The sequence below is a fragment of the Gopherus evgoodei genome, chromosome 1, assembly GCF_007399415.2.
Source record: "Gopherus evgoodei ecotype Sinaloan lineage chromosome 1, rGopEvg1_v1.p, whole genome shotgun sequence".
Lineage (NCBI taxonomy): Eukaryota > Metazoa > Chordata > Testudines > Testudinidae > Gopherus > Gopherus evgoodei.
In genome coordinates, this window is record NC_044322.1 from 258475295 (window position 1) to 258502126 (window position 26832).

The 26832-nt window shown below is 41.5% G+C and overlaps 1 protein-coding gene across 3 annotated transcripts in view; it reads right to left on the minus strand.

Annotated features, from left to right (window-relative positions):
- The window catches only part of DGKI (diacylglycerol kinase iota), a 305312-nt gene that overhangs the window by 167810 nt on the left and 110670 nt on the right, over positions 1–26832 (minus strand). For all 3 annotated transcript variants that reach the window (XM_030543871.1, XM_030543854.1, XM_030543862.1), the window contains 3 exons: positions 19754–19849; positions 16630–16704; positions 7–63 (listed from right to left, as the gene is read on the minus strand). In XM_030543871.1, the coding sequence (XP_030399731.1) occupies positions 7–63; positions 16630–16704; positions 19754–19849 (228 nt within the window). The remainder of the gene's footprint in view (positions 1–6; positions 64–16629; positions 16705–19753; positions 19850–26832) is intronic.

Here is a 26832-nt window from a genome sequence, read left to right on the forward strand (position 1 = left end):
ACTTACTTCTCTTGGAGATCTGGAGCCCCCCTCTCGGAAAGTTGGTTTGCACCGGAAATTAATCTGCCATTAAAAGCAAAGCAAACGAATAGGAAAAAAAGCAATATTGTATAAGAATGTAAACAGAAATCAGAGGTGGCTGTAAATGTTGACAATGTGTATGGTAATATAATGACTGAGAACTGTTTCTCTATATTGCATTAGGCCAGCTCTGCAAAATCCCTTTTTCAAAAACATACTAGCTCAACTAAAAATCCAGTATCCCAACAAAGAGACTCACCTTGCTGTTAAAGAGCATGTGTCTGTATGCACCTGCCCAAACAATCCACATCTTGCCTCCCATGTCTCTAAACAGTCTTCTCTCCACCATGTTGTGGCTGGCTGTTCAGCGTCTCTTGCCTGCCCTCCCCCTCTTAAAAGGCAGCACTGCATCAGTTTAACCTTGCTTTTCGTGAGCAAGGTTACCTTTGCAACCAGAGGCTGGGCTTAAGCTGGAGGTTTTAAAGTCAATGGAAGCTGGGCATCAAACTCCTTCAGGGCTCTATGAAAACTCCAGGTTTACTCCTTTTTAAAAAAAAAGAATGAGGAGTACTTGTGGCACCTTAGGGACTAACAAACTTATCTGAGCAGGAGCTTTTGCGGGCTAAAACCCACTTCATCGAATGCATGCAGTGGAAAATACAGTAGTAAGATATATATACACAGAGGACATGAAAAAATGGGTGTTGCCATACTAACTATGAAGAGAGTAATCAGTTAAGGTGGGCTAGTCTCAGCAGGAGAAAAAAAGCTTTTGTAGTGATAATCAGGATGGCCCATTTCCAACAGTTGACTCATAGACTCATAGACTCTAGGACTGGAAGGGACCTCGAGAGGTCATCGAGTCCAGTCCCCTGCCCTCATGGCAGGACCAAATACTGTCTAGACCATCCCTGATAGACATTTATCTAACCTACTCTTAAATATCTCCAGCGATGGAGATTCCACAACTTCCCTAGGCAATCTATTCCAGTGTTTAACTACCCTGATAGTTAGGAACTTTTTCCTAATGTCCAACCTAAATCTCCCTTGCTGCAGTTTAAGCCCATTGCTTCTTGTTCTGTCATTGGAGGCTAAGGTGAACAAGTTTTCTCCCTCCTCCTGATGACACCCTTTTAGATACCTGAAAACTGCTATCATGTCCCCTCTCAGTCTTCTCTTTTCCAAACTAAACAAACCCAATTCCTTCAGCCTTCCTTCATAGGTCATGTTCTCAAGACCTTTAATCATTCTTGTTGCTCTTCTCTGGACCCTCTCCAATTTCTCCACATCTTTCTTGAAATGCGGTGCCCAGAACTGGACACAATACTCCAGTTGAGGCCTAACCAGTGCAGAGTAAAGAGGAAGAATGACTTCTCGTGTCTTGTTTACAACACACCTGTTAATGCATCCCAGAATCACGTTTGATTTTTTTGCAACAGTATCACACTGTTGACTCATATTAAGCTTGTGGTCCACTATGACCCCTAGATCTCTTTCTGCCATACTCCTTCCTAGACAGTCTCTTCCCATTCTGTATGTGTGAAACTGATTGTTCCTTCCTAAGTGGAGCACTTTGCATTTATCTTTATTGAACTTCATCCTGTTTACCTCAGACCATTTCTCCAATTTGTCCAGATCATTTTGAATTTTGACCCTGTCCTCCAGAGCAGTTGCAATCCCTCCCAGTTTGGTATCGTCCACAAACTTAATAAGCGTACTTTCTATGCCAACATCTAAATCGTTGATGAAGCTATTGAACAGAACCGGTCCCAAAACAGACCCCTGCGGAACCCCACTTGTTATACCTTTCCAGCAGGATTGGGAGCCATTAACAACTACTCTCTGAGTACGGTTATCCAGCCAGTTATGCACCCACCTTATAGTAGCCCCATCTAAATTGTACTTTCCTAGCTTATCTATAAGAATATCATGTGAAACTGTATCAAATGCCTTACTAAAGTCTAGGTATATCACATCCACCGCTTCTCCCTTATCCACAAGGCTCGTTATCCTATCAAAGAACGTTATCAGATTAGTTTGACACGATTTGTTCTTTACAAATCCATGCTGGCTATTCCCTATCACCTTACCACCTTCCAAGTGTTTGCAGATGATTTCTTTGATTACCTGCTCCATTATCTTCCCTGGCACAGAAGTTAAACTAACTGGTCTGTAGTTTCCTGGGTTGTTTTTATTTCCCTTTTTATAGATGGGAACTATATTTGCCCCCTTCCAGTCTTCTGGAATCTCCCCCGTCTCCCATGATTTCCCAAAGATAATAGCTAGAGGCTCAGATACCTCTTCCATTAACTCCTTGAGTATTCTAGGATGCATTCCATCAGGCCCTGGTGACTTGCAGGCATCTAACTTTTCTAAGTGATTTTTTACTTGCTCTTTCCTTATTTTCTCTTCTAAACCTACCCTCTTCCCGTAAGCATTCACTATACTAGACATTCCTTCAGACTTCTCAGTGAAGACCGAAACAAAGAAGTCATTAAGCATCTCTGCCATTTCCAAGTCTCTTGTTACTGTTACCCCCTCCTCATTGAGCAGTGGGCCTACCCTGTCCTTAGTCTTCCTCTTGCTTCTAATGTATTGATAAAAAGTCTTCTTGTTTCCCTTTATTCCCATAGCTAGTTTGAGTTCATTTTGTGCCTTTGCTTTTCTAATCTTGCCTCTGCATTCCTGTGTTATTTGCCTATATTCATCCTTTGTGATCTGACCTAGTTTCCATTTTTTATATGACGCCTTTTTATTTTGTAGGTCACGCAAGATCTCAAGGGTAAGCCAAGGTGGTCTTTTGCCACATTTTCTATCTTTCCTAACCATCGGAATAACTTGCTTTTGGGCCCTTAATAGCGTCCCTTTGAGAAACTGCCAACTTTCCTCAGTTGTTTTTCCCCTCAGTCTTAATTCCCATGGGACCTTGCCTATCAGCTCTCTAAGCTTACCAAAATCCGCCTTCCTGAAATCCATTGTCTCTATTCTGCTGTACTCTCTTCTACCTTTCCTTAGAATTGCAAATTCTATGATTTCATGATCACTTTCACCCAAGCTTCCTTCTACTTTCAAATTCTCAACAAGTTCCTCCCTATTGGTTAAAATCAAGTCTAGAACAGCTTCCCCCCTAGTAGCTTTTTCAACTTTCTGAAATAAAAAGTTGTCTGCAATGCAGTCCAGGAACTTATTGGATAGTCTGTGCCCCGCGGTGTTATTTTCCCAACATATATCTGGATAGTTGAAGTCCCCCATCACCACCAAATCTTGGGCTTTGGATGATTTTGTTAGTTGTTTGAAAAAAGCCTCATCCACCTCATTGACAAGAAGGTGTGAGCAACAGTAGGGGGAAAATTAGCACAGGGAAATAGGTTTACTTTGTGTAATGACCCATCCATTCCCAGTCTTTATTCAAGCCTAATTTGATGGTGTCAAGTTTGCAAATTAATTCCAATTCTCCAGTTTCTCACTGGAGTCTGTTTTTGAAGTTTTTTTGTTTGAGTATTGTGACTTTGAAGTCTGTAATCGATTGATCAGGAAGGTTGAAGTGTTCTCCAACTGGTTTTTGAGTGTGATAATTCTTGATGTCTGATTTGTGTCCATTTATTTTTTTGGGTAGAGACTGTCCAGTTTGGTCAATGTACATGGCAGAGGGACGTTGCTGGCACATGATGGCATATATCACATTGTTAGATGTGCAGGTGAACGAGCCTCTGATAGTGTGGCTGATATGATTAGGTCCTATGACGGTGTCCTTGGAATAGGTATGTGGACAGAGTTGGCAATGGGCTTTGTTGCAAGGATAGGTTCCTGGGTTAGTGTTTTTGTTGTGTCGTTGCTGGTGAGTATTTGCTTCAGGTTGGGGGGCTGTCTGTAAGCAAGGACTGGCCTGTCTTCCAAGACCTGTGAGGGTGAGGGACTGTCCTTCAGGATAAGTTGTAGATCCTTGATGATGCGCTGGAAAGGTTTAGTTGGGGGCTGAAGGTGACAGCTAGTGGCATTCTGTTACTTTCTTTGTTGGGCCTATCCTGTAGTAGGTGACTTCTGGGTACTCTTCTGGATCTGTCAATCTGTTTCTTCACTTCAGCAGATGGCTACTGTAATTGTAAGAATGCTTGATAGAGATCTTGTAGGTGTTTGTCTCTGTCTGAGGGGTTGGAGCAAATGCAGTTGTATCTTAGAGCTTGGTTGTAGACAATGGATCGTGTGGTGTGGTCTGAATGAAAGCTGGAGGCATGTATGTAAGTATAGTGGTCAGTAGGTTTCTGGTATAGGGTGGTGTTCATGTGACCATTCCTTATTAGCACTGTAGTGTCCAGGAAGTGGATGTCTTGTGTGGACTGGTCCAGGCTGAGGCTGATGGTGGGATGGAAATTATTGAAATCTTGGTGGAATTCCTCGAGGGCTTCTTTTTCATGGGTCCAGATGATGAAGATGTCATCAATGTAGCGCAAGTAGAGTAGGGGCATTAGGGGATGAGAGCGGAGGAAGCATCGTTCTAAGTCAGCCATAAAAATGTTGGCATACTGTGGGGCCATGCGAGTACCCATAGCAGTGCCACTGACTTGAAGGTATACATTGTCCCCAAATGTGAAATAGTTGTAGGTGAGGACAAAGTCACAAAGTTCAGTCACCAGGTTTGCTGTGACAGCTTGTAGTCCATCTTTGTGTGGAATGTTGGTGTAGAGGGCTTCTACAGCCATAGTGGCCAGGATGGTGTTTTCTGGAAGATCACCTATGGATTGTAGTTTCCTCAGGAAGTCAGTGGTGTCTCGAAAATAGCTAGGAGTGCTTAAATGAAAGCTTAGATTCTGCAGACCATTCACCTAAGAAATGTTGGGACTCACCCTGAATGAGTAAATAGATTTTTCTACTTTATCAGGCCAGTCCCACTTACCCACCCACAAATCCTGGCCAGACTAGCAGTGACTCAAAAAGGATTAGCTACATTCCCTGTTTCTGAGGGCAGAGTAGAATACAGGACAACAAGCACTTTCAGAAAACTGAAAATATTAAAAAGATTGGAAACAAAAAGAAAGGATGAATCAAATGGTTGTGGGGAAGAAAAAGGGAAGAAGTGGGAGAAAAGGGGATGCAGCGAGAATAAAGAAGTAATGGGGGAAATACTGAGAGAGAATAAAAGGGAGAGGATGATGGGAGAGGTGGAAAAAGAAATGATGCATTTAAACTGAAGTTACCAATGGACCTCAGGTTTGCACCTCCACATAAAAAGAAGAGTCAAATTTCCTGTAGCAAAATGAGAGCTCCTTATAATCCCAGCTCATTTCAAAATGTTTGTCAGTAGTAGCAACACAAGATTGTAATTCTTAATGCCTGGTCTCACAGCAGGCAAAATGCTACAGTGTAAAAATTTTACATACACATTCTACAAATCACCTACACAGAATCATAGAATATCTGGGTTGGAAGGGACCTCAGGAGGTCATCTAGTCCAACCCCCTGCTCAAAGCAGGACCGATCCTCAACTAAATCATCCCAGCCAGGGCTTCGTCAAGCCTAACCTTAAAAACCTCTAAGGAAGGCGATTCCACTATCTCCCTAGGTAACCCATTCCAGTGCTTCACCATCCTCCTAGTGAAAAAGTTTTTCCTAATATCCAACCTAAACCTCCCCACTTCAACTTGAGACCATTATACCTTGTTCTGTCATCTGGTACCACTGAGAACAGTCTAGATCCATCCTCTTTGGAACCCCCTTTCAGGTAGTTGAAAGCAGCTATCAAATCCCCTCTCATTCTTTTCTTCTGCAGACTAAACAATCCCAGTTTCCTCAGCCTCTCCTCATAAGTTATGTGCTCCAGCCCCCTGATCATTATTGTTGCCCTCTGCTTGACTCTCCAATTTTTCTAGATCCTTGTTGTAGTGTGGGGCCCAAAACTGGACACAGTACTCCAGATGAGGCCTCACCAATGTCAAATAGAGGGGAATGATCACATCCCTCAATCTGCTGGCAATGCTCCTACTTATACAACCCAATATGCCATTAGCCTTCTTGGCAGCAAGGGCACACTGTTGACTCATATCCAGCTTCTTGTCCACTGTAAACCCTAGGTCCTTTTCTGCAGAACTGCTGCCTAGCCACTTGGTCCCTAGTCTGTAGCAGTGCATGGGATTTTTCCATCCTATGTGAAGGACTCTGCACTTGTCCTTGTTGAACCACATCAGATTTCTTTTGGCCCAATCCTCTAATTTGTCTAGGTCCCTCTGTATCCTATCCCTACACTCCAATGTATCTACCACTCCTCTCAGTTTAGTGTCATCTGCAAACTTGCTCAGGGTGCAATCCATGCCATCCTCCAAATCATTAAGGAAGATATTGAACAAAACCAGCAGCAGGACCGACTCTTGGGGCACTCCGCTTGTTACTGGCTGCCAACTAGACATGGAGCCACTGATCACTACCTTTGAGCACCTTATAGTCCATTCATCCAGCCCATACTTCTTTAACTTGCTGGCAAGAATACTGTGGGAGACTGTATCAAAAGCTTTGCTAAAGTCAAGGAACAACACGTCCACTGCTTTCCCTTCATCCACAGAGCCAGTTATCTCATCGTAGAAGGCAATTAGGTTAGTCAGGTATGACTTGCCCTTGGTGAATCCATGCTGACTGTTCCTGATCACTCTCCTCTCGTCCAGCTTTCCTAAATAGTCCTGAACTACTTCTTTCTCCACAGAGGGCTGGTCACCTCCTCCCCATACCGTGCTGCCCAGTGCAGTAGTCTGGGAGCTGACCTTGTTTGTGAAGACAGAGGCAAAAAAAAGCATTGGGTATATTAGCTTTTTCCACATCTTCTGTCACTAGGCTGCCTCTCCCATTCAGTAAGGGGACCACACTTTTCTTGACCACCTTCTTGTTGCTATCATATCTGTAGAAACTTTTATTGTTACTCTTAACATCCCTTGCTAGTTGCAACTCCAAGTGCGATTTTGCCTTCCCAATTTTACTCCTGCATGCTTGAGCAATATTTTTATACTCTTTCCCGGTCATTTGTCCAGTCTTCCATTTCTTGTAAGCTTCTTTTTGTGTTTAAGATCAGCAAGAATTTCACTGTTAGGCCAAGCTGGTCTCCTGCCATATTTAGCAGCAAAGAGTCCTGTGGCACCTTATACACTAACAGACGTATTGAAGCATGAGCTTTTATGGGTGAATACCCACTTCATCGGATGACTCTTTGTTGCTTTTACAGATCCAGACTAACACGGCTACCCCTCTGATACTTGCCATATTTACTATTCTTTCTACACATCGGGATGGTTTGTTCCTGCAAACTCAATAAGGATTCTTTAAAATACAGCCAGCTCATGATTACAGCTTTTAATCTATATGCATAAAATGGCCATCAATCAAGATGTTTGCTCTTGGTGCTATCCTCTCAGGCCATCCCACAATACTTGCAGAATACACAAGCATGTTCAACAGCCAAACTATGGTGTACTTCCAGAAAGTAGCACCTTTAATATTACAGCATTAAACAGACATAAGAACTGATGCTACAGCATTAGTCAATCTGTGTGTCTGATGCTACAGTATCCTTTCCTGAAACAGTATTTACAGGGTCAATATTTCCTCTTTCAGATGAGATATGATCCTTCCAGCCACTTCTGCCCTTGGTGTCCCAACAGGAGGGATGTTAATTTCAGTATCCTGACCAAATTCCACTCTGATAATTGTGCAGTTTCCTTAAATTGCTCGAGTAGTTTTAATTTTACACTGTTTTAGTCTTAATCTGTCCAAGACTGTTGCATAGGGATACTGTACATTGCTAAATAGCTGATATGCTTACCCCAGAGGTGGCTCCATTTCTTTGACAGGTGAAATGATTCTCTATTAAATTTGTAAAATGCTTTGGTATCCATGAAAGATGCCATAGAAAAGAAAGTTACTATTCAATGAATGGAATCCATTGTGTCCCCCTTCGTCAGACATGTTCCAGTACCTATGTTTGCTCTTTATTTATAGGATAAATATTTTGCTTTGCACTAACATGAGCAAGAGCTGTAAATCAGATTTACCACAGCTGGATTCACACACAAAAGGGAGGTTTTTGATCTGAAAAACTGTTAAAGGACCCCCTCATGCACACCCAAAGAAGTAATAAAGAAATCACAAACATCTGCATTCCGTTCTTTCATCCTTATGCTAGGTTTCTCTCCAGACAAATTTTCAAAAATATAACTAACACACTTTCTGAACTCAAGAATATGGCCCCTCAATCTATTCGTTTAAAAGGGAAAGTATACAAAGAAAACTACATTGAATGGAATTGTTGCTTATTATATATGCACAGTCACAATATACTGGCATGATTTTATTAATTGAGGAATTTTCTGCCATCAGTAGGTTCTCAGCCTATTTACTGTTGTGGGCTGCATACGCATCTCTCTATGTGTTATGTGGGCAACATCCACACAATATATATGCTGAGTGCCAGGGAAGTGTGACTGCAGACCCTGCCTGCAAAGATGGGGAGCCCTGACCAGTGCAGGGTGCCTCCTCAGCCAGGGACAATCTCCCCAGCATCCAGACTCCTGCAACACTGGGCTGGCACACGAGCCTGCCCTGTAGGGACAGGGTACCCTGTCCAGGGCAGAACGGCCCCCCAGGGACTGCCCTTCCAGTACCCAGTACCTCATCCAGGGACTGCCCCCCAGGCACCCAGCCCCCCACTGAGGGACTGCTCCCAAGCGACTGTCCCCAGCATTCAGGCCTCCCAAGGACTGCCCTCCCCACAGCACTCAATCCCTCCCATCCAGGGACTGTGCCCTAGCCACCACGTCCCCTGTCTAGAGTCTGTCCCCCATGCACTGGCTGCACCCCCTCCTCACACCTCAACCCCCTGCATGCCCCTCCCAGCAGCCCTAGCCCCCTGCACACCCTTCCCCCATGGCCACTGGTCTCCTACCTTGGCTGCACCTAGCTCAGATGTGCAGCCCACCCTGCCCAGCTGCTACTGCCCTAGCCCCTTTCCAGAGCCTGCACCCCAACCCATTGCACAAACCCTGAGCCCCCTCCCAGAGCCAGCACCCTGCATCCCCTCCTGCACCCCAACCTCCTTCCCCATCCCTGAGCCCCCTCCTGCACCCAAACTTCCTCCCAGAACCTGCACCCTGAACCTCCGCCTGCACCCAACTCCCCTGCCCCAGGCTCAGCCCTGAGCCCCTCCCATACTCCAAACCCCTCAGCCTCAGCCCAGAGTCCGCACCCCCTCCCACACCCCAACCCCCTGTCCCAGCCTGGTGAAAGTGATTGAGGGTGGGAGAGAGTGAGCAACAGAGGGAGGGAGGGATGGAGTGAACAGGGCAGGGCCTTGGAGAAGGGGCAGGGCAAAGGTGTTTGGGTTTGTGTGATTACTGTTATTTCTACTTTTTCTTTAAGTTAGATCCTGGGTTGCACTTAAATTCAAAAAGTGATCTTGTGCTTTAAAAGGTTGGAGACCACTGCCCTAGTCTGATTGCCAGAAGCTGGGAGTGGACAAAAACGAACAGATCACTAAATGATGGCCTGTTCTATTCATTCCCTGGCATTGGCCACTGTTGGAAGACAGGATACTGGGCTAGATGGATCATTGGTCTGACCCAGTATGGCCATTCTTATGTCCTTATGTTGGAACAGGAAACAGCATCACAGAGTTTAAAGCTGGAAGGGACCACTAAATCATCTAGTCTGACCTCATAGACTCATAGACTCATAGGTCAGAAGGGACCAATATGATCATCTAGTCTGACCTCCTGCACAAGGCAGGCCACAGAACCCTACCCATCCACTTTTATACAACCCCTAATCCAGGACTGAGTTATTGAAATCCTCAAAACTGGTTTGAAGACCTCAAACTGCAGAGAATCCACCGGCAAGCGACCCATGCCCCACGCTGCAGAGGAAGGCGAAAAACCTCCAGGGCCCCTGCCAATCCGCCCTGGAGGAAAATTCCTTCCCGACCCCAAATATGGCGATCAGCTAAACCCTGAGCATGTGGGCAAGACTCACCAGCCAGCACCCAAGAAGGAATTCTCTGCAGTAACTCAGTTCCCATCCCATCCAACATCTCCCCGCAGACCATTGAGCAGACTTATCTGATGATAATCCAAGATCAATTGCCCAAATTAAACTATCCTATCATAACATCCCCTCCATATACTTATCAAGCTTAGTCTTGAAGCCAGATAAGTCTTTTGCCCCCACTACTTCCCTCGGAAGGCTGTTCCAAAACTTCACTCCCCTAATGGTTAGAAACCTTCGTCTAATTTCAAGTCTAAACCTCTTGTATATCGCAGGCTGCTACCACCACCCAGCACCTGCCCACTAAAACCAGCAATGGAAATGGAACCAAAGTAAATGAGACCCACAGGAGACTAGATTGTTATGTTCCAATCAAATATTAGGAAGGATCGAGGTGCACCAGTGCTTAAGGTCCCTACAATGACAGGGAAATGATTAAGTGAGATATACCCAGATAATCCTAACAAGTATCCCACACCTACACGCTGCAGAGGAAGGCAAATCCCCATGCCTCTCAAATTCACTGCCAACCTGATCTGGGGGAAAATTCTTTCCTGACCCCATATATGGTGATCAGTTAGACCCAGAACACGTAAGCAAGAACCAGCCAGCCATGCTCATGAAAGAGGGATTGCTTGATACCAACTTAACGTCCTGTCCAATGTCCCATGTCCACCTGTAGCCATCTCTGATGCTTCAGAGGAAGAAGATTTTTAAAACTCACAGAATACAATGGGGGAGGAAAGGATCCCTTCCTGACCTTTGTCAGTGGCCAACTGAAACCCTGAAGCATGAGCTTCAGGAACAAAACCAAAGTGATTCCCGGGGCTATTAAGCCCTCCCCAATATCACAAGTAACCCCATTATACAACGGTACTCAAATTTGTCCAGTCTCTCTCTAAACTAATTAAGTTGTTTGCCACCACAATTCCTATTGGGTGGTTGTTCCAGAAACTCCTTCTGCTGATGGTTGGAAACTTTTTTTCTAATTTCTACCTTTAATTTGTTCATAACCAGTTTATACTCATTTGTTCTTCTGCCAACATTGTCGTTTAGCTTAAATAGCTCTTCACCCTCCTTGGTATTTACCCCCTCTTTATTTAAAGAAAGCAATCATATTCCCTCTCAGCCTTCTTTTTACAAGACTAAACAAACCAAGATCTTCCAGTCTGTTCTCCTAAGACAGAACCTACATCCCCCTAGTAGCTCTTCTCTCCACCTCTTCCAGTTTAAATCCATCTTTCTTGAATACAGGTGACTGGAATTGTACATAGACTTCCAAATGAAGTCTTATGAATGCCTTGTACAGTGGCATTAATGCTTCTCTATCTCAACTGGAAATGCCTCACCTAATACATTCTAGGAATGCATTTGCCTTTCAGAGCCGCACCACACTGGTGGCTCATACTCATCCTGTGATCGACGCACACACCTAGGTCTCTCTCCTCCTCAGTCATTTCCAAACTGATGAGCCACCAGCTTGTATCAGAAATTCTGATTATTAGACCCTACCTATATGACCTTGCACTGTATACTATTGAATTTCATCCCATTTAAGTCACTCCAGTCTTTAAGGCCATCCAGATGTTCCTGTGTAAAATTCCAATCCTCCTCTGCATTGACAATGCCTCCCAATTTCATAACATCAGCAGATGTAATTAGCGCGCGCCTGCTTTTTCTGTCAAGGTAATTAATACAAATATTGACTAAGAATAGTCCCAAGACCAACCCTCGAAGAATTCTCTGCAGTCTGATAAGTCACCTTTCAGCACAGTCCCTTGCCTTCTCCCCTTTAGCCAATCCTTAGTCACTTTACAACATTTGTACTGATCTCCATCTTCCCTAATTTGACTAATAATTTCCCATGTGTTACCATGTCAAATGCTTTACTGAAGTCCAAAAATATTAGATCTACTGCACTTCCCTTATCAAAAAAAAAAAGTTCTTTTCTCAAAGAAGGAAATCAGGTTACTGCAGCATGATCTACCTTTGGTAAACCCACATTGCATTACTTTCCCTTTACCTCCATGAATTTAAATTATTCATTTCTTCACAATTTTCTCTAAAGCCTGGCATTCTACTGAGGTCAGACTAACAGGTCTGTAATTGTTCGGATCACTTTTTTACCCTTTCTTAAATATAGGTATGACATTAGCTATTTTCCAGACATATGGTACAATCCCTGAATAGATAGAGGTATTAATCCTTGTTACTGGACTAGCAATCTCATGTGCTGGTTCTTTCAGTATTCTGGGATGGAATTATATGATCCCCAAAATTTGAGATTTAAGTTTTTCTTCCACTTCTGATGTGGCAATTTCCCTTTCTGTATACTCATATCTATCACACTGTATTCATACGCATGTTCCATATTACCATTGTTACTGAAATCTGGGGCAAAGTATTCATTTAGTTTTTGGGCCATATCTAGATTATCTTTAATCTCCTTCCTATCCCTCTGAATAGCACCCCATCCTCATGCTTCCTTACTCTCTTTTTACCTATTATTTAATTTTTTTGGCAAGAGCTAAGTCAGCCTAATTTTTAGTAATTCTCACTTTATTCCTACAATTTCTAACCTCTACAATGTGGCTTTCTTTGCTGATCAGCCCTTTTTTCCATATCACATAGGCTCTCTGCTTATGCCTAACAACCTTTTTGGGGTGGTTATTCATCCAGCTGAGTTTGGAGTCTATCCATACAAGTTTTTCCCCCCCTTTCTCCGGATGCAAATTTCAGATAGTTTTTGTAAAAATTTGAAGAAATTTTAACCGTCCTGTACATTTAAGTCCTTGAGTTCTTCAGTCCAGGTGACTTATTTAACTAAGTCTCTTAAGTTCCCAAAGGGTTCCCTTTTGAAATAAAACACCAGTTGACCTGATTTTGATTATCCTTACATTTAATTTAAACTGAATCAATTTGTGATCACTCGATCCAAGGTTATTTCCTATCAGCAACTCTTCTGTTATGTCCTCACTACTTACTAAAATCAAGTCTAAAATTGCATCACCTCTTGTTGATTCAGTGACAATTTGATGAAGAAAACTGTCATCTATCATAACCCAAGAAGAACTGGGTCCTACTGGTATTAGCAGCATTTATTTTCCAATCTATATCTGGGAGGTGAAAGTCTTCTACTATGGCAATTCCCAAAAATATTTCTCTCTCTAATAATATTAAAGAGATCACTATCCATAAAGGAGACTGACCCTGGGGATCTATAGCAGGCCCCTAAAACCATCCCAAAAGAACTTCCTTTACAATCCTTCCACCAACTTATTTTGGCCCAGATAGATTCTGTTTGGTCCATACTATCACTTCATATTTCTTTACATTGTATTGCTTTCATTGATGTACAACGCTACTCCACCACCTTTGCCTTTATTCACTTCTCTCCTAACCAGCACATACCCTTCAATACCTGTATTCCTCCAGCAATGAGTGCTATTCCATCTGTAATTACTAAAATATCTGGTTTGACCTATTGCACCAGTAGTTCCAGTTCCTCCATTTTATTGCCCAGACTCCTTGCATTTGTGTACAAGCATTTCAGTTTCACTCAGGCCTCACCAGTTTTCTAGCTTGTAGTGTTCCATTATTCCTATTGTATCTTCATTTAGTTTATTTTCCTTCTGCTGTGTATCCAAGTCAGGCGTGGAGATTTCACGAGTCTCTCTCAATCTTCTCCCCTCATCTCCTAATTTAAAGGTCTTCTTTTATCAGTCATGTCAGCATGGATCCCGGAAGGATAACATTCCAGGTGTTCAAGTGGAGTCCATCAGTTGAGAAGATTCTTCTTTTTGTGGATGCCTCCCAATGGTCAACCATCCTCCAAACCTTCCTCATAGCACCAATCCTTGAGCCATCTGTTCATCTTCATTACCTTGTCATGCCTTTGCTCTCCTTCCCTAGGGACCTGAAGTATTTCACTGAAAATCACCCGAGCTTCCACTTCTTTAAGCATCTTACCCAATTAAGTGCAATCGTCCTTGGTCCATTTCAGTGGGAATCTAGCAGTGTCATTCATCTCAACATGCAGCACAATCAGTGTATTTTTTTCTTGCACACATCAGGATCTTTGTCAGCCTCACAACCATATCTCATATCTTTGATTCTGGCAGACAGCACACTCTTCTGTTCTCTGGAACTAATCTGGTGAGTATCGAATCCCCAGTCACATAGACCTGTCTCTTGCTACTGTTAGTATGAATCTGTTTTATGTTCTCTCTAGCAGTCCCTTGTACATCAACTTCATTCTTCCTCAGGCTATCTCCATCATCTCTTCCTCTCTTCTGCAGAGACTGACTTCCCTTTGTTTCTTTCTTGCACTACATCTTCTGTCTCAGTGCTGCAAACCTATTACTCAACTCAATTTCAGCACCCCTAGTTGGTCTTTTCTTCTGCCTTGTCCTCATGGTCATATTCTTCCATGGATCACACTCCTCTCCTGGCAGTCCCCTCTCTAGCGCCTTTTGTTCAGGAGGTGTCCTTAAATCTTGAGCTGTCTGTACCACCTCCTCTCTCCTTTCCTGCATTATTCCTTCAAATACCCATCTGAATTCCATCATCTTCAGCTACATCTCTAATCCTTGATTCTTCGCTGCCATGAGCTCTATCAGGTGACATTTCATGCGTAAGTGGCTTCCATCAGATACCCTCTCAAGGATGATGTACATCCCAAAGCTTCAGCATCCAACCATCTTCTTTCTGTCCTCTCCTCCTCTGGTTATTTCTAGTGTGTCTTAATAGCTACCATGGTCTTCTTTTCCGAGACCCTATAACTAGAAAAAAAGAAACTCCCCACCCAAACGCTCACTTACAAACTCCTACAGAAACGCTGCGGTTAGCTGCTGGCTGTTCATTGCTCCAATGTTCACTAATTGGCTTTTAAACCTAGCCAAACTAAGTCAGTCTCATCTGCACATTAAGGGATATCAGGAAGCTCTGAGTCAAACTGAAGTTACTGAAAATATTTCTTCTGTGAAAACAGATTAATCTTGCAATGCTATTAATGCTCTTCCAATGCTGTTCATCTGGAGTCTTGAGTCTTTGTTCCACCATTGAACTTTGACAGGATGGAAAAGGTCACCTAAATTCTAATTATTTTAGTTAAAATTCATCCCAGGACAGAGGAACAAGCACCACTGACATCCCATAAAATGAGATTGAAGAGATGTTCAGATCTTGGGATATCCTCTGCATTGGGGCAAATTTCATACTCTCTAGACTAGAAGAAACAAATTAACATTCAACTCAATGGCCTTCATCTGAGTGTGCACTTTCTCTTATTACTTGGGACACCAAAAACTAGTGGAGATGTAAGAAATTATCATTACTTTTGGTAAAACAGGTCAAGAATAATGGATCAATGTGATTTTGTCTTATTTTACCTTCTGCTGTGTTAACTGGAATGCACTAAAACTCACTGAAAAAACTCACGTATTTAATGAGGTTTTGCAAAACTCATCCAAATTGGGGAAAACTAACAGTCCTTTCTAAAGGGCTGCCACTGAAAATCTTTGACGTATTACCCACTTCTGTGCAAGAATCAGTGTCAAACACGAGGTAAAATTCTGACCCCATTCAAGTTAATGGCAAGATTCCCATTGACTTCAGTGGCACCAGGATTTTCCCCCGTTAATCCTATTGGGAAAAATTCATCCTGTAACAGTTAATTTATAATCAGGAATATATGTATTACCAGATGAAGGAGCATTGATAGAGAACTGCATAATATGATCAATATATTATGGGATTTTGAAGGTTTGGGGAGTTTTCTTTAGAGACAATTGTAAGCAGGATAGATATCAAAATAAATTATTTACCAAGGCAAGGAAAGATTTACAAAATGTTTCCAGTTGTAACTCAAAATGCTAAAATCCTAAAGTTTAGGAGCAGTGAGAATCAAGGGAACACAAAAATATTTATGGTGGTTGTTGATCTCGTATTCCTTTTAACAATGGCAACTGCCATAAACTGAGTTATGCTGTTGTAGTTGTGGAATTCTGTGACTGGCAAGTATGTATGGGATAGGAAGCTGCGCATTTTCTATCTTTCATTTTTAGTCTACATCATCTTCCCCTATAACTAGAGCAGATTAACAATATGGTTAAAAAAATCAGTTTAAAAAAATCATACTTTCAAAGCTGTTTCTGTTTCACATGGTTCAAAATAGACCTATTTGTTTTGGAAATTTTTCAAAAATTTTATTAAAAAAGTCATATCAAAAGCATTTTTGAAACATTATTGAAAATTTTCATTTACTATAAGCCAATTTTGGTAATTATTTAGGTAACAATTTCAGCTAAAACTGCAATATTTTAATAAAAACATTGCAAAAAATTTCATGAAAACAAAAATAATCATAAACATCAATAATTTTTTATTTTGTCTTAAAAATGGCTTTTTTTCCTATAAAAAGAATTCCATTTGAAAAATTCCAACCAGCTCTATCTATGATATTATGAAAGCATTGCAATGTATTTGACAAACAGTACCAGAAATTAAGCTCATGAAATTTTCAAGATTGACTCAGTTATGGATTTTAAAATATGTACTGTACATTCAATATTCCAGCAGGTGGTGTCCTCTTACCTTCTCTAACTGTTCCATGCACGCATTGTGGACCACAATCTTACAGGCAGCACACTTCCGTCGGAGAGCCGATTTCTACAACATTTAATAACAGTGTTGGTGAGAGTGTTTATGTTATGCAGGGGCGGCTCCAGGCCCCAGCACGCCAAGTGCACGCTTGGGGCGGCAAGACGCGGGGGGCGCTCTGCAGGCACCGCGAGGGCAGCAGGCAGGCTGCCTTCGGCGGTTTGCCTGTGGAGGGTCCGCTGGTCCCACAGCTTCAGTGGACCTCCCGCAGGCAAACCACTGGAGGCAGCCTGCCGGCCGTGCTTGGGGCAGCAAAATCCCTAGAACTGCCCCTGATGGAATGAGGGGAAATCATTTACAGAAGCAATAACATTTTATCAGAAGCCGAACAGCTTCTCTTTCCCTCCTCTTATCCAACAGGTCTTCTGGATTGTCTTCAAAACCTGATTGAGCTACATGTTGAAAAATGGCTTGAAGCTGAATAGTTGAGAATAGAGGCATAAACAGGGTAACAGGGTGGAACATGGGACATATGGCAAGGGCATGTGGATGGGAAAAAAGAACTAAAGACATTTTTAAAATAGTAAATAAAGTTACTGATGACATTTTGAATAAGACTTCCTTATCAGGAACAGTCTGAAATGGAAAAGGATATAGCTAGTGAAGAGACAAGGAAACATACACACTTTACTAAGAGTTTCAGTAATGACTCAAGTCAAACTGGGGAAAAAAGTTCCTCCTCTATTGTTCATATGAAGCACTGAATTTGATGGGGCATCTCTCAGACCAATGCCTTGCAGAAAAATCCTGTGTAATTTATTAGAGAATGATAATCGTCCTGCAGAATTTTGTTAACCAACCTATAAAATGCTATAGCAAGAACATAAATTCCCTATTGAATTCTTTAGGGTGGTTTTACAATTCTGTTCAAAAGAAATCATCTTCTGTTAATAGGCTTTTACAGCAATTTCCATAGAATCCTACTGGTCAAATTCCTGTTAAAGTGAACACTAGGTGTCCATTAAGGACAGAAAGCCTTTACCATAAACTTAATTCTTTCTTGTTCTTGCACATATTTAATCATTCTAATGAGTCTCGCAAAAGGCATTTTTACAGAAACATTTACGGTTGAAAAACAGAAAGATTATCAACACAATAAATTAAGGCTGATTATGCTTGAAACTTTGCAGTCATTTTTATTACAATCATTGAGAGCTTGTAATTAATGTTTTCTTTATAATTTTCAATATGTTATTAGCTAGATTTTGGAAACAGACCTCTTGTAGCTAACATACCACTAGTAAATTTGTAGTATTGTCAAATCATGATTTTTCTTCGTAAGTCTCTCAATTTTTGGTGTTTTTCTTAAAACGCCAGCTATATAATTATGATATAGCATAAGAATCTCAGCTTTTCATAAAAAGTAAGTTTCTTAGTCCTCATGATTGCAGAGAAAAGCTTGAAAACATGGGACACACGTACCCTAACAGCTTAAAGACCAGAAGGAAAATAAAAAGAACCAAATATCTTTTTTAAAAGCATCATGATTTGTAAACCAATCCCATGATTTTGGGCATTGGACTCACGATTTTTGAATGTTGGGGCTTGCAGTACTGATTCCAAGCATTAGTAAGGAAAGATTGGTGGCTAAATCAGACTTTGAGTCTTTTCCATCTCATGTACTATTTATCATAAAGTGTCAGTGCCAAAGGGTTGGAGTTCATATACTGTTAAGGCTTTATGTTTATTAAAATTTCTATGCATTTTTCCATAAATGCAATTATAGATTAATTACTTCATACCACTTTTCCATTAAAAAAATATATCTGATCTAAAAATATTTTATATGTAAAAATCCAAGTAACAGAAAGGCCAGTGCAGCCATAGAAAGATGTAGGATCTCTAAAAAGATTCAAATTGGAAAACCATTAGCCATTAGCCATTTGATCAAGATAAGCAAAACATAATTAGAGTTAACTAGATTCTTTCCATCTACAGTTCACAGACCCACACCAGAAAGCAACACATGTGCTACTTTGTGTTACACTACTAGATTCCCCACAACTACCAAAACCTTAAAACGGAAAGGAATTTCAGTCAAGAAAAGGCCAGGCAAGTAAAAATGGTCAGTTCTCACATATGACTCCATATCTGTGGGCCTGTTGGCTGAAAAAGTCTTCAATCAACTAAGATTCCCACCAGCCAGAGGTGGACTAGGGTGTGGGGGGGGGCTATGCCAGAGCAAATGGGGATCTCTCCCCACCCCTTCCACCTGCAGTTCCCCCTTCTCCCCCTAGTGCTCCTGCCAGGGAGCGGGATCAGGGTATTGGGGCTTGCCCCGCTCCATCCACCCAGCACTCATGCCAGGGAGCAGGGTCAGGGTAGGGGGGCTTGTTCCACTCCACCCGCATTGCACTCTTGCCAGGGGGGAAAAGGGTCGGGGCGTGGGGCTCCCAACAGGAGCATCGGGCAGAGTGGGACAAACCCCCATGCTCCAACCCCGCTCGCTGGCAGGAGCATCAGGTGGGTGGGCGGAGCAGGCTGGGGCATGAGGTCACCCATTTTTGCAGAGGCCCTCAATTGGCCAGGGCCCCTGGGCATGGGCCCCATTGGCCCAGTGGCTAATCTGCCACTGCCACCAGCATTTCCAAAATGGTTCTGATCCATCATGGTTACTGCAGTTTTATTCCAGGGTTACAGCACTGATTTCAGTGGAGATGGCCCCTCATCAACTGTAACAACACAGTAGTGAATTAGGCACAGTATACTTTTAAGGGTCTATACTACTTGCTACAGGCAAAATTCTCAGGGGTCTTAAGCTCAGTTCTTATTCAGGCAAACTTCCACTGACACACTGGGAGCTTGCCCGAATTAGGGCTCAGTAAACACCTCAGATTTCATACTATTAGTAGAAATAGTACAAATTTTAGAGGTTTTTGTTTAAATGAAGAATTTGACCAATAGTTCTGTTTCTTTCTTTCTATCTATCTGCTGTAGCAAGGCACCACATGTCACACTAGAAAATGCAAGCTCCCAAGCTTCTAAAGTAGTCCCTTCAACCAAAACTGGATTCATTGCTCTACAAACAGATAAGAAAGTCTGAAACTGTTATACTCACTGCAAATTTGACTTGGCAACTGTCCTCCCCCAGGTAACACAGGTCCCCAGAGACATTAGTCTCCAGCCACAGGTGCTCTCCATTCACTGCATTCTCCTGAGAAGAGATGATTGTTAAATTGGCTGAGGTGAGTACATTATGTTAAAGAATTTGAATGCTAGCTTAAATTAAAAACAACATTGATTAACTCATCATAACTTGTGATCTAAGCCACAAGATTAGTGGTCTCATCCTAGCATCACTCAGATATTTTTTCACAACACAAAACCATAACAGTGTGTGTCATAACTGGCCATCTCTCTCACAAGAAGTCTGTAGCAGAATGATAGGGGTGCCATTGGTCAGGACCAATGTTTATTGACAGAGCTGTTTGGAGGAACTTTGCCTAGCACCTGCCCACATTGTGCCTAGGTTAAGCAGTACTATCAGTTCCGCACTTTCATCAGTATGAAATTTACCACTATATTTAAAATAAAAATTAACATAAAAGAAGCAAAAGACAATGTTACTGATTGTATTGATTGCAGACTAGAGAACCAGACCAGGAAGTGGAAACTACCATATCCAATGTAACTGCAGGGGTATTTAGGTAGGACCTCTGAACAAATCATTTCTACCTGAGTACATACCACCACTCTCATGAAAAATGCCACTGGAATGTTAATGGCTAGAAGTAAGGACCTTGGGTTTACATCTGAAGAATACCACCTCCTGTTGGCTAATGCTCTCAAAATCAAGCTGGTGTATTGGTGATCCAGCTGTGATTCAGGGAGAAGTGAATCATAGAGTTATAGACATGTAGGGCTGGAAGGGACCTTGAGAGGTCATCCAGTCCAGCCCCCTCTGCTGAGGCAGGACCGAATAAGCCTAAACCATCCCTGTTTGTCTAACCTGTTCTTAAAAACTTCCAGTGATGGGGGTTCCACAACCTCCTTTGGAAGTCTATTCCAGTATTTAACTATCCTTATAGTTAGCTTTTCCTAATAGCTAACCTACATTTCCCTTGCTGCAGATGAAGACCATTATCTACCCTTAGTGGACATTGAGAGCAAGTGATCAACATCCTCTTTATAACAGTCCTGAACATATCTGAAGACTGTTATCTGGTTCCTCCCGTCCCCACTCCCATCTTAGTTTTCTTTCCTCAAGACCAACATACCCAGTTTTGAGAAAAGAAGACTGATAACAGTCTTCAAATCTGTTAAAGGCTATTATAAAGAGGACTATGATCAATTGTTTTCTGCGAATGAATCACCCAGAACACTTACTGAGCTTTCCTGAGAAGCCCACATCTATTTACCAAGCCCAGCCCTCCTTACTTCATGAAATTGGACAAAATCTCAGCCTAAGGAGATCTGGCTACAGAAAGATTCCAGTTTCCATCCTAGTGTGATACTAGCTTTATAGCAAAAATAAAATGTTGTACGTGCAATATTTGAGCAAAGTGAATAAGCAAGAATCTTGCTTTATTAGAATTAAAGTACAATGGAAAATGCATTGCCAGTCTCTGGCATTTGGTTTCCACACTGCAGAAATCACAAATGATGTTGCTTTCCAACCAGATGGTGTCCAGGATGCGTCCAGCCATTTGGGTCAAAATCCTTTATTTTAAATAGCACTGACAGTTTTCAACATGATGAGATAAAAGTTACTTCTCTCTCACATGAGGATATTTCAGGAAAGGCTTTTTAATAGGGAAATGTAGCAGGCATAGTTTCTTTGAGTTCTGTAATAGAAATTCATTCCCAATAACTAGATCAATATTAACTAGCATTTAAAAATTGCAAGCAGATAACTGGTATCTGTTAGAACCATGGTGACAATTTACAAGAAGTCATCAGGTCACAATCCAGAAAGGAGAGTGGGGGAAAGGAAAATAAGATATTTTTACAATGACAGATCTGCATGTCCATATTTCCCTGTATAAACCAGAAATAAGCAGCCTAAGAGTGACCAAAAAACTCCTCCAAATTATGTCAGACTTGGTATTGTCCCTAATAGGGGACTGAATTAGGACTTGGGTTCTATTCTTGACTCTGCTACTGACCTGCTGTTTGACCTTGGGCAAGTCACTTCCCCTCCCTGTGCCTCTGTTTCCCCTCCCACCTTTTGTCTGTCTCATCCATGTAAATTGTAAGCTCTCTGGGGCTTGAATTATATGTTTGTACAGTGCCTAGCACAACAGGGCCCCAACCTTAGTTAAGGCATCTAAGTGCTATAACGCAAATAATAATAATAATGATGACTTTTCGAGACTTGAGCTCACTTAGGAACAAATCATGCTTTCCTTACTCATATAAGCAATTTTACTGAATCCATCCATTTTTTCTCCAAATTCATCCTCACAGTAAAGCTGTAGTCTATAGGGAAAATGGTAGCCAGAACTGTCAAACAGGTTTTTATAGTACATCAGGGGAAAACAAGTCATTTGAAAGCCCAGTCACTTCATGCTAGTGAAGATGACTGTACCTCCCCATCACATAATGCCTGAAATTCTTATTTCCTGCTCAGTTTATGGGGTGCTAAATTGAATAGTGGGACAAAGAAGCAGATGGGTCTTCCACTGTCCTAAGCTGTTTGAGTGGGACACAAGATAGTGTTCAAGTAGGACACCTTCCCTGTTAAAATAACCAATGGTTAACAACATATAATGGCTTATAATATTACCCAGTGCTAAATCATGTAGATCATAAAGGAAGTCTGTTTGGAACAATCAGTTTGGGAAGCTAAGCAAGAAAGCACACGGAACCAAAATTCCCTAAAAAGAAACAGAATAGATTAAAAGTCCCTCTATTCACATCATGTTTCTCCATGACTTTCCATTCAAGGTTTCTAAAGATAAAGTGGCCTATTTTCATAACCCAGTTTAGACCAAATTAGATTTTGTTCTCTGTTGTTCCTGAATGGGTTATACATTCATAGGGCCCTGGTTTTCTATCAGAAGTTTGAATAAAACAAATCTGTACTCTTCTATGCTTTCTGGCCTGTGTTACACAGGTCAGACTAGATGATCACTGAGACACTTTCTGGCTTTAATATCTATGGGCCAGATTCTCTGTGACCCTGCGCCTAGTCATTTACACCAATACAAAAAATGGGCATAAAATTTTACCATTCTCATCTGGTGGCATTTACACTCATTTTGCACTCACTTTTCTCTGGTGTAAATGACTCCAGGATAGAGCTGGTCAAAACTTGGAATTGCCATTCTGAGGAAAATTCTGACATTTAAATGTTTCCTTCAGTCACAAATCAAAATGAAAAAAAAAATGTCATGGTGAAAATATTGTTAACAATTTATCAAAAGGCTTTGGCCCAAAAATGCTGAAGCACTTCGACTTCATAGTTTCTATTTTTGTATTTTACTACAATTTATGATGGAGACCATTATACATTAGCATTAAAATGTTCCATCAGAAAATATTCAACCAGTCTTACTCCACAAGGTGCGGGACAACAGAAAAATCAGACCCAAAGATTTTAAGACCAGATGGTGCCACTAACGTTATCTAATCTGACATGCTGCATAACATGGGACATAAAGGGTGGCAGAGTCCAAATTATTATATTTATATTTCTGATGCATAGATTGTTTTCTGCTGGACACTGAGTTGGGTGGACTATTAATTAATACTTTGCCTGGTTAAGTTGTTTTGCACTTGCTGGTGAAATTGTTCATGTGCAGAGATTTACTTTATATCAGGAAAATAATGGAATAAGGCAAGTACAAATCCCACCTATAATTTGGGAAAAGCCAGAAATGCCTCCTGTTCAATATTTTGAAGTATGAGAGAAAACAAAATACAAAAAAAGTTAGGAGACGGTGTTTTTAGCACTATCATGAATGTAACTTGTAGCTGCTACGATTCCACTTGTAAATTGAAACAGATCTCCTCCCTGAAGCAGAAGCAGCTGCCATTATGTGTTCAGATCCAGGCTGCTACAGAGGTGACGCAAACACTGTGCTCTCTCAGATGGAGACTTTCCATTTGTTTGTTCTTGTTTTGTTACCGACCTAATACAAAATAAAGTTCTTTTTGGTATACGATTGCTCTTTGGGTATGGAAAAACAAAACACACACTGCCCCAATTTGAGGTGAAATTAATATCCCAGAATGGAATTTAGGGGCAATTGTAATTACTTGTGTTTCACCACAACTAGCTGTGCATATTTCTCAGCCTGTTAAATTTGGTTTCTCCTTTAAAAAGTGCCCCACCCTAGTTCAATGCCAACCAGATTTAGTGAAACCCTTTGGCCCCCTCATATGTGTCAGCTCTGCAAGCTGCGGTAAGAGTAGTTTGAAACACAATGCAAAACTAACCTGGATAATTTAATTTAGAGTGGCAAGCAGCCATGGATATTCAGTCAATCAGATCAGCCAGTTGGCTGAACATTCTAATTTAAAATGTAGCATGACTTGTAGCAGAAAGAAAGGATCTTTCCATAATTCCTGTCATGGAGAGAGCTTTTCAAAATTATATGTGAAAGGATTTTGAAATAAACCATTTAAAGGAGGAAAAACTTTCAAACATGCCAGGCTAAGAATTCCAGTTTAATGCCATTTATTTGGGAATGTCCTTGTTTGTTTGTTTTTAATATTTAAAAATACATTAATACTAAACAAGAAGCCCATAGAGATGTAACCATGTGATATTTCTAATAATTTGAAGATATGCAGTATCAACTTTATACCAGTCTCTCTTTTAAATTTTAACTCTTAGAATCAGATTCACCGGTAGGCTGCTTCACCCCACTCTGGAACAAAGCTCCCACTGCATACTGGCCAATTTCCCCGTTTTCTGTCTCCCACATCTGTCTGCATGCACGCCAGTGCTCCTCTACCCCTCCTTTCCAATCCCCCGTACACATACACATCAGTTTACCTTCCTACTCCCCCAGTTGAGTATATCTAGTGCAATGGGTAGTTTTTTAAATACGTTTTCAAAATAGCCAATTTTGCCATTATTCTTAATAACAAAGTTTATGTTGGCAGAAGCTGCATAATCACATTTTTCTAAAGAGAGGAATAAGCCCAAGCTGCCCTCAGCTAAGCTGGTGATTCCCTGTGCTGTCAGAGGCCATTATCTTAGCTGAGGGCAGCTTGGCTTCATTCCTGTTCTGAGCAATGGAAGGTAATAACCATTTTGAAAGAGAGCACTTTTGTTAAGGGCAGCTGTGGTCTGAGTGCCCCTGAAGACAATGGAAGGTAGAACCCATTTTGAAAGTGTCCAGTCCTTCATGGAATTCTCTGGGAAGAACATTACGTGTCACAGAATCAGAGACATGCAGAATTGGAAGGGACCTCACCTCATCAAATCCAGTGCCCTCATGCTGAGGCCGGACCCAGTAAACCTTGACTATCGCTGACAGGTATTTCTCCAACCTGTTCTTCAATCCTCCAATAATGGAGATTCCACAACCTCTCTTGGAAACCTATTCTAGAACTTAAATACCCTTATACTTAGAAAGCTTTTCCTAATTTCTAACCTACATCTCCCTTACTGCAGATTAAGCCAATTACTTCTTGCCCTTCCTTCAGAGGAAATGGAGAACAATTGATCACTGTGCTCTGTGTAACAGCATTTACCATATTTGAAGACTTATGCTCCCCCCTCAGTCTTCTTTTTTCAAGATTAAACATGCCTCATTTTTTCAACCTTTCCACATAGGTCAAGTTTTCTAAAACTTTTATCATTTTTGTTGTTCTCCTCTGGACTCTCATTGATTTATCCATATCTTTCCTAAAGTGTGGCACCCAAAATTGGACACAGTACTCTAGCTGAGGCCTCACCAGTGCCAAGTACAGCAGGACAATAACCTCCTGTGTATTACATGTGACACTCCTGTTAATACACCCCACAATGATATTAGCCTTTTTCACAACTGTATCATATTGTTGACTTATACTCAGTTTGCTATCCACTATAACCAGGGATCCCTTTCAGCAGTACTCCCATCTAGCCAGTTACTCCCTATTTTGTATTTGTGCATTTGATTTTTCCTTTCTAATTGTAGCATTTTACATTTCTCTGGACTGAATTTCATCTTGTTGATTTCGACTAATTGTCCAATTTGTCAAGGTCATTTTGAATTCTAATCCTGTCCTCCAAAGTGCTTGCAACCACTCCCAATTTGATGTTCTCCACAAATGTTATAAGTCCACTCTCCACTCTATTATCCAAATCTTTAATGAAAATATTGACTAGTACGGGACCCCGGACTGACCCCTGAGGGATCCCACTAGACACACTCTCCCAGTTTGACAGCAAACCATTGATAACTATGAGTATGGTCTTTCAACCAGCTATGCACCCACCTTATAGTAATTTCATCTAGACCCCATTTCACTAGTTTGCTTATGAGAATGTCCTGTGGGATGGTGTCAAAAGCCTTACTACAATCAAGGTACAGCACATCAACTGCTTCCTCCCACCCCCAGCCACTAGGCCAGTAACACTGTCCAAGAAGGAAATTAGGTTGGTTTGGCATGATTTGTTCTTGACAACTCCATGCCGGCTATTCCTTATAACTATATTATCCTCTTTGTGCTTACAAATTGATTATTTAATAATTTATTCCAAGATCTTTCCAGGTATCAAAGTTAGTCTAACTGGTATATAATTCCCTGGATCCTCTTTGTTCCCCTTTTTAAAAATAGGTACTATTTTTACCCTTCTCTGATGTTCTGGGACCTCACCCATCCTTCACAAATTCTTGAAGATAATTGCTAATGGTTCCAAGATTGCTTCAGCTAGTTCCTAAAGTACCCTAGGATGAATTTCACCAGGCCCTGCTGACTTGAATACCTCTAACTCATCTAAATATTTTAACTTGTACTTTCCCTATTTTGACTGAAGCAAAATAAGCATGAAACACTTCAGCCTTCTTGATGTTATCAGGCATTGGCTCTCCTTCCCTGCTAAGTAGAGGACCTTCACTTTCCTTTGTCCTTCTCTTGCTCCTAAAGTATTTACATAACCTCCTCTTACTGCCTTTTATGTCCCTTGCTAGATTTGACTCATTTTGTGCCTTAGCCTTTCTGGTTTTGTCTCTTCATGCTTTTGTTATTCTTTAGTAC